Here is an 11,280-nt window from a genome sequence, read left to right as displayed (position 1 = left end):
GATCTGGTTCTCTTTCGAAACCGTGATCGCGAAGCCGCCGCTGCCCGTCGTCCACGTGATCTGGCCGACGGTGAACGTGAGGCCTTCGGGTACGGTCGCGGAAGCTGAGATCGTGACCATCTTGTTCGCCGGAAAAGTTGCACGCACACCCCCTACCTGGCGCGCCACTGTCGACGAAAGCTGGTCGGCAGTCTACCTTGGGGTATACCCACGGTAGTAGTTTATCGGTAGACGGTGCGCAAACTACGAACTCGATGGTGACGCAAGACACGGACAAGCTTTTTATCCAGGTTCGGCCGCCGAGTTGGCGTAATACCTACGTCCTGCGTTTGGTTGTATTGATTTGTGTTGAGAGAATATGATATATCCTAGGGGGGTCCCTTGCCCCTCCTTATATAGTCTGGAGGGCAGGGTTACACATCTGGAAACTAATCCTAGTCGGTTACAATTGCCATGGATAATTCGATATCAATTCCTATTCTAACCGACTAGAATCCTGCTTGATCTCCACATCTTGTTTCCTTGCGCGAAACTCCAGGTTGTCGGATCAAGCCTTGAACTCGTCTCGTAATGGGCCAAGCCTCCTGGCCGAAGTCTAGCCGTAAGGGTATAGGGGTTTATACCCCCACACCTATAAATCGCGAGAAGAATCTTTTAAGCCTAGTTACTTTATAATTGGATAATATTTGTCAAATAAAAATAAAAGTGCTACAACGTCAAATTTAAAAGTTTTTGGATCTAAACAAGGCCTAAATGCGCTCAAGCACTTGCCGCATCAGGATTCGGGAAAAAATGGTGAAGCTTCTGGGTTCTGGCTGCTTCGCTGCAGTTTCCTTGGAGCTGCAACTGGAATGGCACTCCACTGCTCCTGTAGTCGCTTTCTCGGTTCCATACTCCAAGGTACGGTATCCGCATATGCACTAGCTAAACAAGTTTGTTATATCATAGTTGTATAGTTTATTAAGAGCGTGGGTCGTTGTTAGTTGTCTTGAATGAACTAACTACTACTATATTATACCTTCAGCACTAAGACTATCTCCAACAATCGTCACCCAAAATACAAGACCTATTTATTCTTTGGGTAACGCTACAGGTAAAAGATTTCAAACTTATTTTTAGTCTTCTACAACAATAAGACATAAAAGACAACACTCTCTGCAAATAGGTCTCGAGGAGAGAGGATACCTAAATTTGGGTTATACCTCTCCCGATACCCAAAATAAGTCTTCTGTATGGGTACTCTGTTGGAGGCTATAGGTATTGTGTTCGAGACCCATTTTGGGTTTGAGTTCTCAAATATATCTCCTCTTGCCAAAGGAGCTTTCTCCACGTAACCTGATAAAATATCAGGTGGAACACACGCTGGGGAAGCAAAGCCATTAAAAAAAAGCAGGATAGAATCTATCATTGCTGTTTCTAAGTACTCCTAAAACAAATATGAAAAGACCAATTGGGGACGTGCTGCTGACGCCGTTTCTAGTCAGAGATTTCATATTTAGGCCTTGTTTAGTTCCGAAAATATTTCAGATTTCGGTACTATAGCACTTTCGTTTGTTTGTGACAAATATTATCCAATTATGAACTAACTAGCATCAAAAGATTCGTCTCGTAATTTCCAGCTAAACTGTGTAATTAGTTTTTGCTTTCGTCTATATTTAATGCTTCATGCATGTGCCGCAAAATTCGATGTGACGAGGAATCTTGAAAACTTTTTGCTTTTTGGGGTGAACTAAACAAGACCTTATTTGTATTTCTATTAAGACTGTGTTTTGTTGAGTTTTTGAAAAATATTTCTAGTGCTAAGATGGATATGGTACCTTATATTTTAGGAAGGAAGGAGTAAACAGCAAGTGGTTTATAGACAACAAAAAAAAGGAGACAAGTGTTTCTTTAGGAGCCCGTTCGCTTGTTTTATTAGCCGTATTTTTTCTGCCAGCCAACAGTTTTCTCTCACGATGAATCAGCGAACAGTATTTCCAGGTATGACTTTTTATTTGCATTTAATACTATTACAAATCAGCAGATTTGATGACTTTCCATGTTAATTATGAACAAAGAGATATAAAGAGTCTATGGATGAAACATATTATCACAATTACCCACACATAGGGATGGATAACGAGCCAACTCCATTTTGTTCATTTTTTTCAAATTGAATCTTATTTATCATGACCTCGAGAGTTACCGAAGACTCAACTTTAAATGGAGCCTGTCGAGCTAACCCAAAGTCGAAAGTCACTCAAAATCAATCCATTGTTACTTTAAAAGAAAAATGAGTTCAATTAAAGTATTTTGAAACGAGTCACCGAACCAGTATAGAAGTGGACATGACAGTCTTACCATGACACTCAACTCATCATTGGCTTTAGTAGGAGGAGAAAGGGAAATTGAAATCATTTAATGTCTTGGGAGCAGAGAAAGTTTGAAGATGAAATAACTTGACCTAGGCCTTGTCTAGTCGAGGAGGTGAAAATTTTAGATATTGTAACACTTTCGTTTTTATTTAGTAATTATTAAATTATAGATTAACTAGGCTCAAAAGATTCGTCTCGTAAATTACAAATAAACTATATAATTAATTATTTTTATCTATATTTAATGTTTCATGCATGTGCCGCAGAATGTGATGTGACGGAGAATCTTGAGAAGTTTTTGAGTTTTTGGGTGAACTAAACAAGACCCTATTGTGAGTGTCTTGGGAAAAGAGAAAGGTACAATGTAAAGTGACTTTTAGTGGGCTCATAATGTAAACTTTAAAGACAAGTAGACAAGTGACTATAATACACTCACCATAGATGCTATTAAAGTAGAGAAGTGGCTATAACACCCTCACCATAGACAGTAATAAAGTAGAGAAGTGACTATAATACCCTCACCATACCATAGATGCTATTAAATTAGATGAGCGACTATAATGACATACCATAGATGCTATTTGAAATAGAGTCACAAAGAGCATAATGCCATTAACGCCAAAAGCAACCAATATCAATAAGGCCTTGTTTAGTTCACCTCAAAACCAAAAACTTTTCGGCACATATACAGAGTATTAAATATAGTCAAAAACAAAAACTAACTACACAGTTTGTCTGTAAATCGCGAGATGAATCTTTTGAGTCTAGTTAGTCCATAATTGAACAATATTTACCACAAACAAACGAAAGTGATACAGTAGCGAAATTTAAAAAGTTTTCACATCTAAACAAGACCTAAGTAATTAAAAAAATAAAGTAATTATCATTATCCTTGTTACTATAATTTTCTTCTACTATTTCCAAAAAAAGTAGAGTAAAGATAACACTATTCAATCTGTACTGACAATCTCATTTGAACGAGGTTCAAGAACTTCCGGTTCCGCCAGCATGCAGTCCGTGCTTGCTTGCATAGCAGCAGGCTAGTAGCCTCAGGTCATGTGTTGCCCTCTCTCTCCCCCCCAACTGCGGAGAGGAGGGGCAGAACCGTCCATCAAAAAGAGAGCAACAGAGCAGGGGAAGCAAACAAATGCCCCGTCTTCCTCTGCTCTGCCCCCCTCTCACCTCTCTCTCTCCTCGTTTCATCTCCTTCCAGCGCAAGCCTTGCCTTGCCCTCAAAATCCCTCCCTCAGAAACTCATCGCCTCCACCACGACCGCCTTCTCTCCCCAATTCTCATCTCCCCGGCGGCGCGCCCTCCCCAGAGGCCGCTGGATCGCGCGGCGGCGGCGGCGCTCCTGCTAATGCGCGTGCTCCCCTGAGGCTTTTCCTGGTAATCATCTACTACTACTACCTCCCCCTCCCTGTGGCCGCGTCTCTTGTCTGGGTCGATCGGGGCTCGGTATATCTCTCTATCGGTTTGGTCGCGCGGTTGGTTCTTGGCAAGATCGGGGTTTTTTTTTCGCGGCGGGACCCTTCGGTCCTCGGTTCTTGGTGAGGCGTTCTCGTGATCGGGGGTTTTTCTCGGGGTTTTTCGCGATCTTGGCGTGTGCGGGTGGGTTTCGTGGCATCGGATTGCGGCCCGTTTCACCGCGCATTTTTTTTGGCCATCTTTGCGCGAGCGATTCAGTAGCGAAATCTCATGCTCTGCTCACCAAGATTGTTCACGGTTTTGTTGTGTTTATGGATTCTTTTGGATTCTTAGAGTTGGTTTGTCCTTCTTGCCATCTGGATACGAAAATTCTATTGACATGTGGCGATTCCCCTGTTTTCCCCGGACACCCTGTTGTCTCCTGCTCTTGTCTTCATGCCAAATCGTTCGTATCAATGCTTGCCTTTATTTGGTAACGATTTTTGTCCTTGTTCCTGTGTTCATGTAGGTGATTCCGTGGTATTCGTGCGTCACATCCAACTCTGGGTGCCGTAGTGTTGTTGAATCCACCTACATTGTGTGATCGAGTTTGGCTTCGTGGTATTGGGATGGACGAAGTGCCGGGTAATCAGGACAATCAGCCATTTCTTGGCAACATCACTGGAGCCATGTTTGCAAATCCTGGGGAACAATCTGCAGGGTGTTCTTCCCTCGAGGCAGGGTGGGTTCCTATGAGTGAAAGAAGCCCTGCTCGGAATGGTCTGGGCACCATTTACAATGCCAATTTGTTTGATGATCAGTCATTGGCATCTGCATTTGAGAACATGAGCTTGAGCTTCACTGGTAGTGCTGCTGACTCTTCTGCTAACTCTGGTAATGTTGGATCCAGGGATGGGCTCCGTTTTCCAGACTATTTGTTTGCATCAGCTGACAACCCAACAAATCTGCCACTTCAGTCAGCATTTGGTCAGGATGAGTTTGTGCCTTCATGTTTGATGGTCAACAATGCTGGACACATGAGACCAAAGTTTGGTGCACAAAATCCTCCAATGTACACAGGGATGCATGGCACAGATAATGCTTTTTTGGTTAGAACCAATTTATCACAAGCTTTGCCTTTCCAGCAACATCTCATTATCGATAGGCAGCCACAAGCATATGCACCTTATTATCAGCAGCAGATGAACTCTACATTCAAGCGGCATGATATTGATGTCGAGATGAAATTTATCATGCAGCCACAGTGTTCTTATCAGCAAATTCCACAGGCTCCTGATGTTCGTTGGATCAATAGCAATCAATATGGTGTTATCAACTCATCAACCAAGTATGCAGCTGCACCTCACCTTAGAGTGCCCACTGTTCGTCATCTAGGACATGGCAGTCCTGATATCTACTGGAATGGTGCTATAATTCCTAATGGAAGTATCCGACAGAGTTTGACACGTATGAATAATTGTCCTTGTACAAGTTATCCTGATTGCTTATGTGAAACCTGTGAATACTGTCAGATTCAGCTATCTAAAAAGCTCAAACATTCATTTGGGCTCAGGCATTCACCCAAAGGTTTGTTAGAAGATTGCATCTCTCATAAAGTGAAAAGTTCACCATCATCCTTGGATCCTGAAGTGGCCATGAAATCTGCCCAACTGAACTATAATTCAGTTGATGAAGTTGTTGGAGAATTGTACCACTTGGCGAAGGATCAGAATGGTTGCCGTTTCCTCCAAAGGATATTTACAGAAGGTTCTCAAGAGGATGCCCAAAAGGTTTTTGATGGTGTAATTGAGCATATCGATGAACTTATGATTGATCCATTTGGAAATTACTTGATACAAAAACTACTCGAGCAGTGCAATGATAATCAAAAGATGCATATACTTTATGAAATAACTAAAATACCTGGCCAGCTAGTCAAAGTTGCATGCAACATGCATGGGTATGGCCGCTTCATGCTTTGATATTAATTGCTTTCTTTTTATTTTCATTTTATAATAGCTTTATACTGTTTTTGAACTTAAAAATTCAGGACACGTGTGGTGCAAAAGGTGATAGAAACAGTTAGTACCTCAGATGAAGTGTCCATGGTAGTATCTGCTCTGAGCCATGGTGCCATTACTCTGATGATGGATGCCAATGGCAGTCACGTTGCACACCGTTGCTTGCAGAAGCTATCACCAAAGTGCAAAGCAGTAAGACATTTTTACTTTAATCCAATGTAGCCTTACTCATGCCTTTAATGTTGTCTGACTGTCTCTAACTTCCTTTTATCAGCTACATATTGTTATAATTCTTTACTCTGCTACATAGAACTAAATATCCAGTATAGTTAGAGCATGCCCTAGTGTTATAATCTCACAACATTCTATATTGCTGGAATTTAATCTGATTCTTGCTGCACATTTGAAACTTGCAGTGCTTCTAATTGTCTTACCAAGTTACTTTAATCAGCATGGTCTATGATATCCCATTCCTGAACATTTATTGGCTATCTGTATTTGAACTATCACTTGACTTTAAAATTTTCTTTGCTATACATGTCTCCAAGATTTCTAGTACTGTCATCGAAATTAATTTATAATGTGCTCTCCAATGAATTATTTTTTGGTGGAACATAGTACTAAAGATGTTTGAATTAACCATAGGGTGTTCAATTAGAGCAAATGTTAGGAAGTATAGCCATGAGTTCATGCTAGTTGTATCGAGGAACAAGAAAAGGATAATATAAATGTACTTAGCCACTCCTACGTATTTCTTTGCTATCGTTATTACCAATTTGTTTGTAAACTCGATTTTGGTCTACTATTACCATCGCAGTTCCTTCTCAATGCGGCCACAAAATATTGCGTTGAGCTAGCAAAGGATCGGCAAGGCTGTTGTATCATCCAGAAATGTATTATTCATGCAAATAAGGAACAGAAGAACAAGTTGTTGTACAGTATCACAGGTCGGGCTCTCAATCTCGCAGAACACCAGTATGGGTATGTATGTTGCCTTTTGCCTTCAGAGTTCATGTTACTTTGATTCCTTTGCAGCCTTGGCTTTCGAATGCTGATCATATGAATGAATCACTGCAGGAACTATGTAATACAGTTCATACTCGACCTCAAGGTTACTTGGGCAATGAATGAAATTCTGGACAAGCTTGAGGGTAGCTATGGATACCTGTCGATGCAAAAGTGCAGCAGCAACGTAGTTGAGAAATGCCTGAAAGAAGCACGGGGGCCAAAACGTGCAAAGATCATCCTTGAGCTTATCAACGACCCCAAGCTGCAGAATATCTTGCTTGATCAGTATGGGAATTATGTGATCCAAACAGCATTCCGGGAGTGCGGGGTAAAATACAATGTGCACAGCATGATGTTTTTGTTTTTAAAACTCAAACATGTCGACTAGTTTCTTTCTTAAACTGAAATTAATTTATAACGTGCAGGATGCTGCGGTTGAGGCTGCATTGGTCCGAGCCATCAAGCCACACATCAGCGCTCTTCGAAACAACATGTTTGGGAAGAGAATCCTGTCGAAAACCTGCCTGAGGAGCAGGAAGCTCTAATCCCACACCTCCTCAAGATGTCCTATGGAGTTGGTCTCATAAGGGGCATCGCTGATGTACAAATTCTGTAATAAAGTAGTATATGTCACGGGATAGGTCGTCGTGAAACCGAGTAGACTCAGGAGAAATGGATGAGGAGAGTAGTCTGGTTGGAGGAATCCACATTTTGGGCCATTGTAGAACAATCCTAAGCGTGTTGTAGTTGTAGAGTTGTTTGGGAGAGTTCGTGCAAATAAGTATATTATTACTTCGTTGGTAATCTGTCAGATGATCGTCTGTATCTTGTTTTATGGTAATCATTGTATGCTTGAGATGTAAAAATTTCATACTCATTGGATCAAGTATGATTGAGTTATAGACTTCATTTAGGTTTATGCTTAATAATTTTAAAATAATTAGAAGTGTGTAAAAGTAGAAAATGTATGTTCTCTGTCACAACATGATTATGTTAAGTGTTCAAATTTTCTATTGTTACCCACTTTTAACTATTTAAAAACCTTTTAATAAGCATAAACCTAAATAAATCTATAACTCAGTCATACGTGATCTAATGAGAACGAAAATTTTAGTACATCTCAAACATACAATGGTTAGTCTACGATAAATTTCTCCACAATACGACCACAAAACTGTAGCTATGATTAATCATAGAAAACCATAGATCTACAGTTAGAGCAAAACTTTCGTAATAAAACATACCATATCATATGTTTAGTATGTAGATCTACTTATGTGAAGTTTTAAAAATATTTTTTTTTATTTTTCTATAATTTGCTATAATTTTTCAAAGATTCAGACGAAATAAATATAAAAGAAAACAAAAAGAAAAAACACCTAGCCCACTATTAAAAGATGCAGGGCGTGTACTGTTGGGCTCTTTCATGTTTTGTGGGCTTAGGTGAATCCGGCCCACTAATAATATTATCATCGCGGGCCAAAAAAAAGGAAAAAACCCAGCCTGTCGTGAAGGGTACCCCTTTTGACAGGTCCAGCACGAGGGGCCGGCGCAGGCGCCACCGAGCGACAGGTCCTCCGCCGCCGCGAGCTCCTGCTGTCCGTCGGTGCAGCTGGCGGGGCTGGAGCCGCCTTCCGGACGGTGGGTTGCGCTCCGCTCATCAATTCCACCGGACCCTCTGCTGGCGAGTAACCCATCCCGTGGTACTGTACTGTACTGCTGCCTTGCTAATCCGTCCTGTCCCGTTCCGTTTTGGTTAGGTTCATCTTCTTCGGCGAGCAAGGTCAGTCCGGCCGTGGTGCGGGCACTGTCAGTTGCTAAGGAGTCTTGTCGCCCCCCTGTACCGCAGCTGCAATGAAGATGTGAGTGCTCGTATCCCGTCTCTCAGCTAGACTACTACCTGTGTCATTATGTTGTTCACCGTTACTGGTATGCTGACCTAAGCTGTCTGTCAATCTTCGACATGCACATCCTATCCATTACGCAGATTCATCAAAAAACATCCTATCCATTACGCAGATTCATCAAAAAATAGATCCAGCTAGTGCCTCAGATGGTCCCTGTTGGTTAATGGGTAATGGGTTCAGTTAGGTTTAACAGCAATATCTTGATCGATGATATTTTCCAGTTTCGCCTATTAATCTTTCCATAACCTCACAGTAATTGGGAGTGTAAGTGTGTTGCCAATCGTTCTGCTGCTTGTCAGCCACTGCGTGATTTAAAGCTAGACTAGGAATAACCTCTGCCCATTGATGTTCTGCAGACAGAAAGCAAATGCAGGGATTCTTACTAACTTTGAAGTTCTTGACTTCTTGCAAACAAGAGGTGCCAAAGTTGACCCTATGGGATGCTTGGGGGCTGTTGCTGCATCAGAGTGTAAGGTGATTACTTTGCGCCTCTTTTACCTAGGCCTTTATCATTTCGACTTGTTTATTTGTGCTGTTTTGTACCTAAACTGGTCTGATAGTCATCTTCGTCTCATTAGGTGTATGAGTACCTCTTAAAAACCCCTGCTTGCAACCAGACAAGGGAATCAATTTATGAATTTGTGAAGAGAAGTGAGGGATTCAAGCTTGCAGAAGCTGATAAGCTAAATGTCATCAACTGGAGACCATCCTCAGCTGCCGATGCTTATGCGGTACTGTAATATTCATCTTGCTGATAATGAGCATGTTTTTATTTTCAGATTTACTGTATTACTTGTTTATGCAACATATAGAAATTTTGCTGCACTGACCACTGTGAAGTGTCCTTCCTTGCTATGATATTACCATTTTTATATTGTTATTGGAAAAAAATGTTTGAAGTTTAGCACTGCTTCACTGGTGTGAGGATAACTGGGTTTGTCCAATTCAGACGCCTATGCTTTTTTTTTCTTGAATACGTAGAGAGCTATGCATCTTTATATTAAGAATTAAAAGGGCCAACTGTTCCAAATTATGAGTCGTTTTGAGTTTTGACTTTTCTAGATACATAGCTTTTGTTATGTATCTAGACAAAATATATATCTAGATGCATAGCAAAAGGTATGTACCTAGAAAAGCTAAAAATGACTTATAATTTGGGATGGAGTAGTATAGAAGCAAATGGGCTAAATAGCTTTCAATGATGCATAAATTTGCTTTTCTGAAGTCACGGAACATGAGGTTGAAAGAGGTTTAAATCTGTTTTTCCTTTTTAAGGGCTAGAAATGGCTGAATTTCTTTTGCTTTTGAATTTTGGCAAGATATGGAAAGATGCACTAACAACTATACTTGTTTGTTGTTTCATATCTGAAAAACTTTATTTACTTGTCCATAAGCTGGATTTCTGTCTTATAATTATCCATGAGCGCATCTCATGGATAACTTGTATTTCGGTGCAATGATAGGCAGAGAAAAGTAGTTCAAGTGTGTCAAATATGAAGTAATGATTTCTATTGCTATTTATTACACTTCCAAGAACCAGTCATAACTTATTCCCTCCATTCCAAATTATAGGTCACTTTAGCCTTGTGCTAAGTCAACTTTGACAAAGCTTTTAGTAAAAATACATTACCAACAAGTTCAATTAAATGCACTATCAAGACATGTCATAGAGAATTTAACTAGACTAATTTGATGTTGATGCAATTTTCTATAAACACAGTCAAACTTAGAGAACTTTGACTGGATGTACAATGATTACACTTTATAGCTTGATGTCACTATGGAATCAAATTGATTGGGATGTACAGAGAATTTGATTATTATCGTTCTATGTTAAAGCAATGTGTTTGCAATAAGTTCAGAAATTTGCTTAGCTGTTTAGTCTTCATTTTTATCCTCTACTGCAGATGATAGAAGAATGTGGGAAACGATTTTCCAAGGACGACCAAGGAGAAGCATGTGACGAAGACGAGCGGGTCCAGGAGTTTTTGGATATGGTGAAGGAGGTTTTGCCACCACCCCCACCTAAGGCAGAGGCAGAGGCAGAGGCGGTGCAGGAGTGAATGTGGTGTTAATTGACATACTTAAGGGTTAGATCGCCCGAGATACATGTAGCTCTATTTTAGTATTATATAGGCAGCTCTCTTGCCTGTTCGTCCTTAGAAAGTTTGTACCGACTGCATTTTCTATTGCAACCTGTAGAACATTCAGAAGACCTGAGTGTTAAGTTATGGGAGTTTTGTATTTTGTTCCTTAAAGATTTTTTTATTTTTTATTTTTACTTGACAGCATTTATCACATTCCAACACTCGGCAACATTTATAACTTTCCATTTATTTATCCTGGGAAATAAAACATTGCACAGTGTCATTAAAACTACTATTACCGAGTTACATCACCATGGTCATGGTCTGGCATCCGTTCCACAACTATAAGCTCCTATACTCAGACTTGGCGTTGAGTTCGTATACCTGCCAATCTTATCCACCCGTAGACTTATACATAACCCAATCGATTTAATAAAACTTTGTCCTAATGGTGCTCCTTTAGTTTCAACTTTCTAGAATCAGCGATATATTTATT

The 11,280-nt window shown here is 40.5% G+C and overlaps 2 protein-coding genes across 2 annotated transcripts; both read left to right on the top strand.

Moving 5' to 3' along the window:
- Positions 3,488–7,709, top strand: LOC8064078. The gene is made up of 6 exons (XM_002443150.2): positions 3,488–3,743; positions 4,291–5,721; positions 5,812–5,974; positions 6,600–6,763; positions 6,860–7,118; positions 7,216–7,709. Exons 2-6 carry the CDS (start codon positions 4,391–4,393, stop codon positions 7,333–7,335), a joined length of 2,037 nt encoding a protein of 678 aa, XP_002443195.1. The 5' UTR covers positions 3,488–3,743; positions 4,291–4,390; the 3' UTR covers positions 7,336–7,709.
- LOC8063274 lies at positions 8,281–11,015 on the top strand. Its single transcript, XM_002443149.2, has 5 exons — positions 8,281–8,431; positions 8,551–8,652; positions 9,054–9,171; positions 9,276–9,428; positions 10,605–11,015. Exons 2-5 carry the CDS (start codon positions 8,645–8,647, stop codon positions 10,758–10,760), a joined length of 435 nt encoding a protein of 144 aa, XP_002443194.1. The 5' UTR covers positions 8,281–8,431; positions 8,551–8,644; the 3' UTR covers positions 10,761–11,015.

This window comes from Sorghum bicolor, chromosome 8 (genome assembly GCF_000003195.3).
Source record: "Sorghum bicolor cultivar BTx623 chromosome 8, Sorghum_bicolor_NCBIv3, whole genome shotgun sequence".
NCBI lineage: Eukaryota > Viridiplantae > Streptophyta > Magnoliopsida > Poales > Poaceae > Sorghum > Sorghum bicolor.
Note: the sequence above shows the minus strand (reverse complement) of the source record. Positions and strands in the feature narration are given on the sequence as shown.

What these genes read in the sequence shown, in the direction of transcription:
- LOC8064078 (XM_002443150.2), top strand. Translation starts at nt 4,391, where the DNA reads ATGGACGAAGTGCCGGGTAATCAGGACAATCAGCCATTTCTTGGCAAC. An exon ending in GTTGCATGCAACATGCATGG is followed by an intron (nt 5,722 to 5,811) that starts GTATGGCCGCTT and finishes TTAAAAATTCAG; the next exon opens with GACACGTGTGGTGCAAAAGG. An exon ending in CTCGCAGAACACCAGTATGG is followed by an intron (nt 6,764 to 6,859) that starts GTATGTATGTTG and finishes GAATCACTGCAG; the next exon opens with GAACTATGTAATACAGTTCA.
- LOC8063274 (XM_002443149.2), top strand. An exon ending in TTGCTGCATCAGAGTGTAAG is followed by an intron (nt 9,172 to 9,275) that starts GTGATTACTTTG and finishes TCGTCTCATTAG; the next exon opens with GTGTATGAGTACCTCTTAAA. An exon ending in CAGCTGCCGATGCTTATGCG is followed by an intron (nt 9,429 to 10,604) that starts GTACTGTAATAT and finishes CCTCTACTGCAG; the next exon opens with ATGATAGAAGAATGTGGGAA.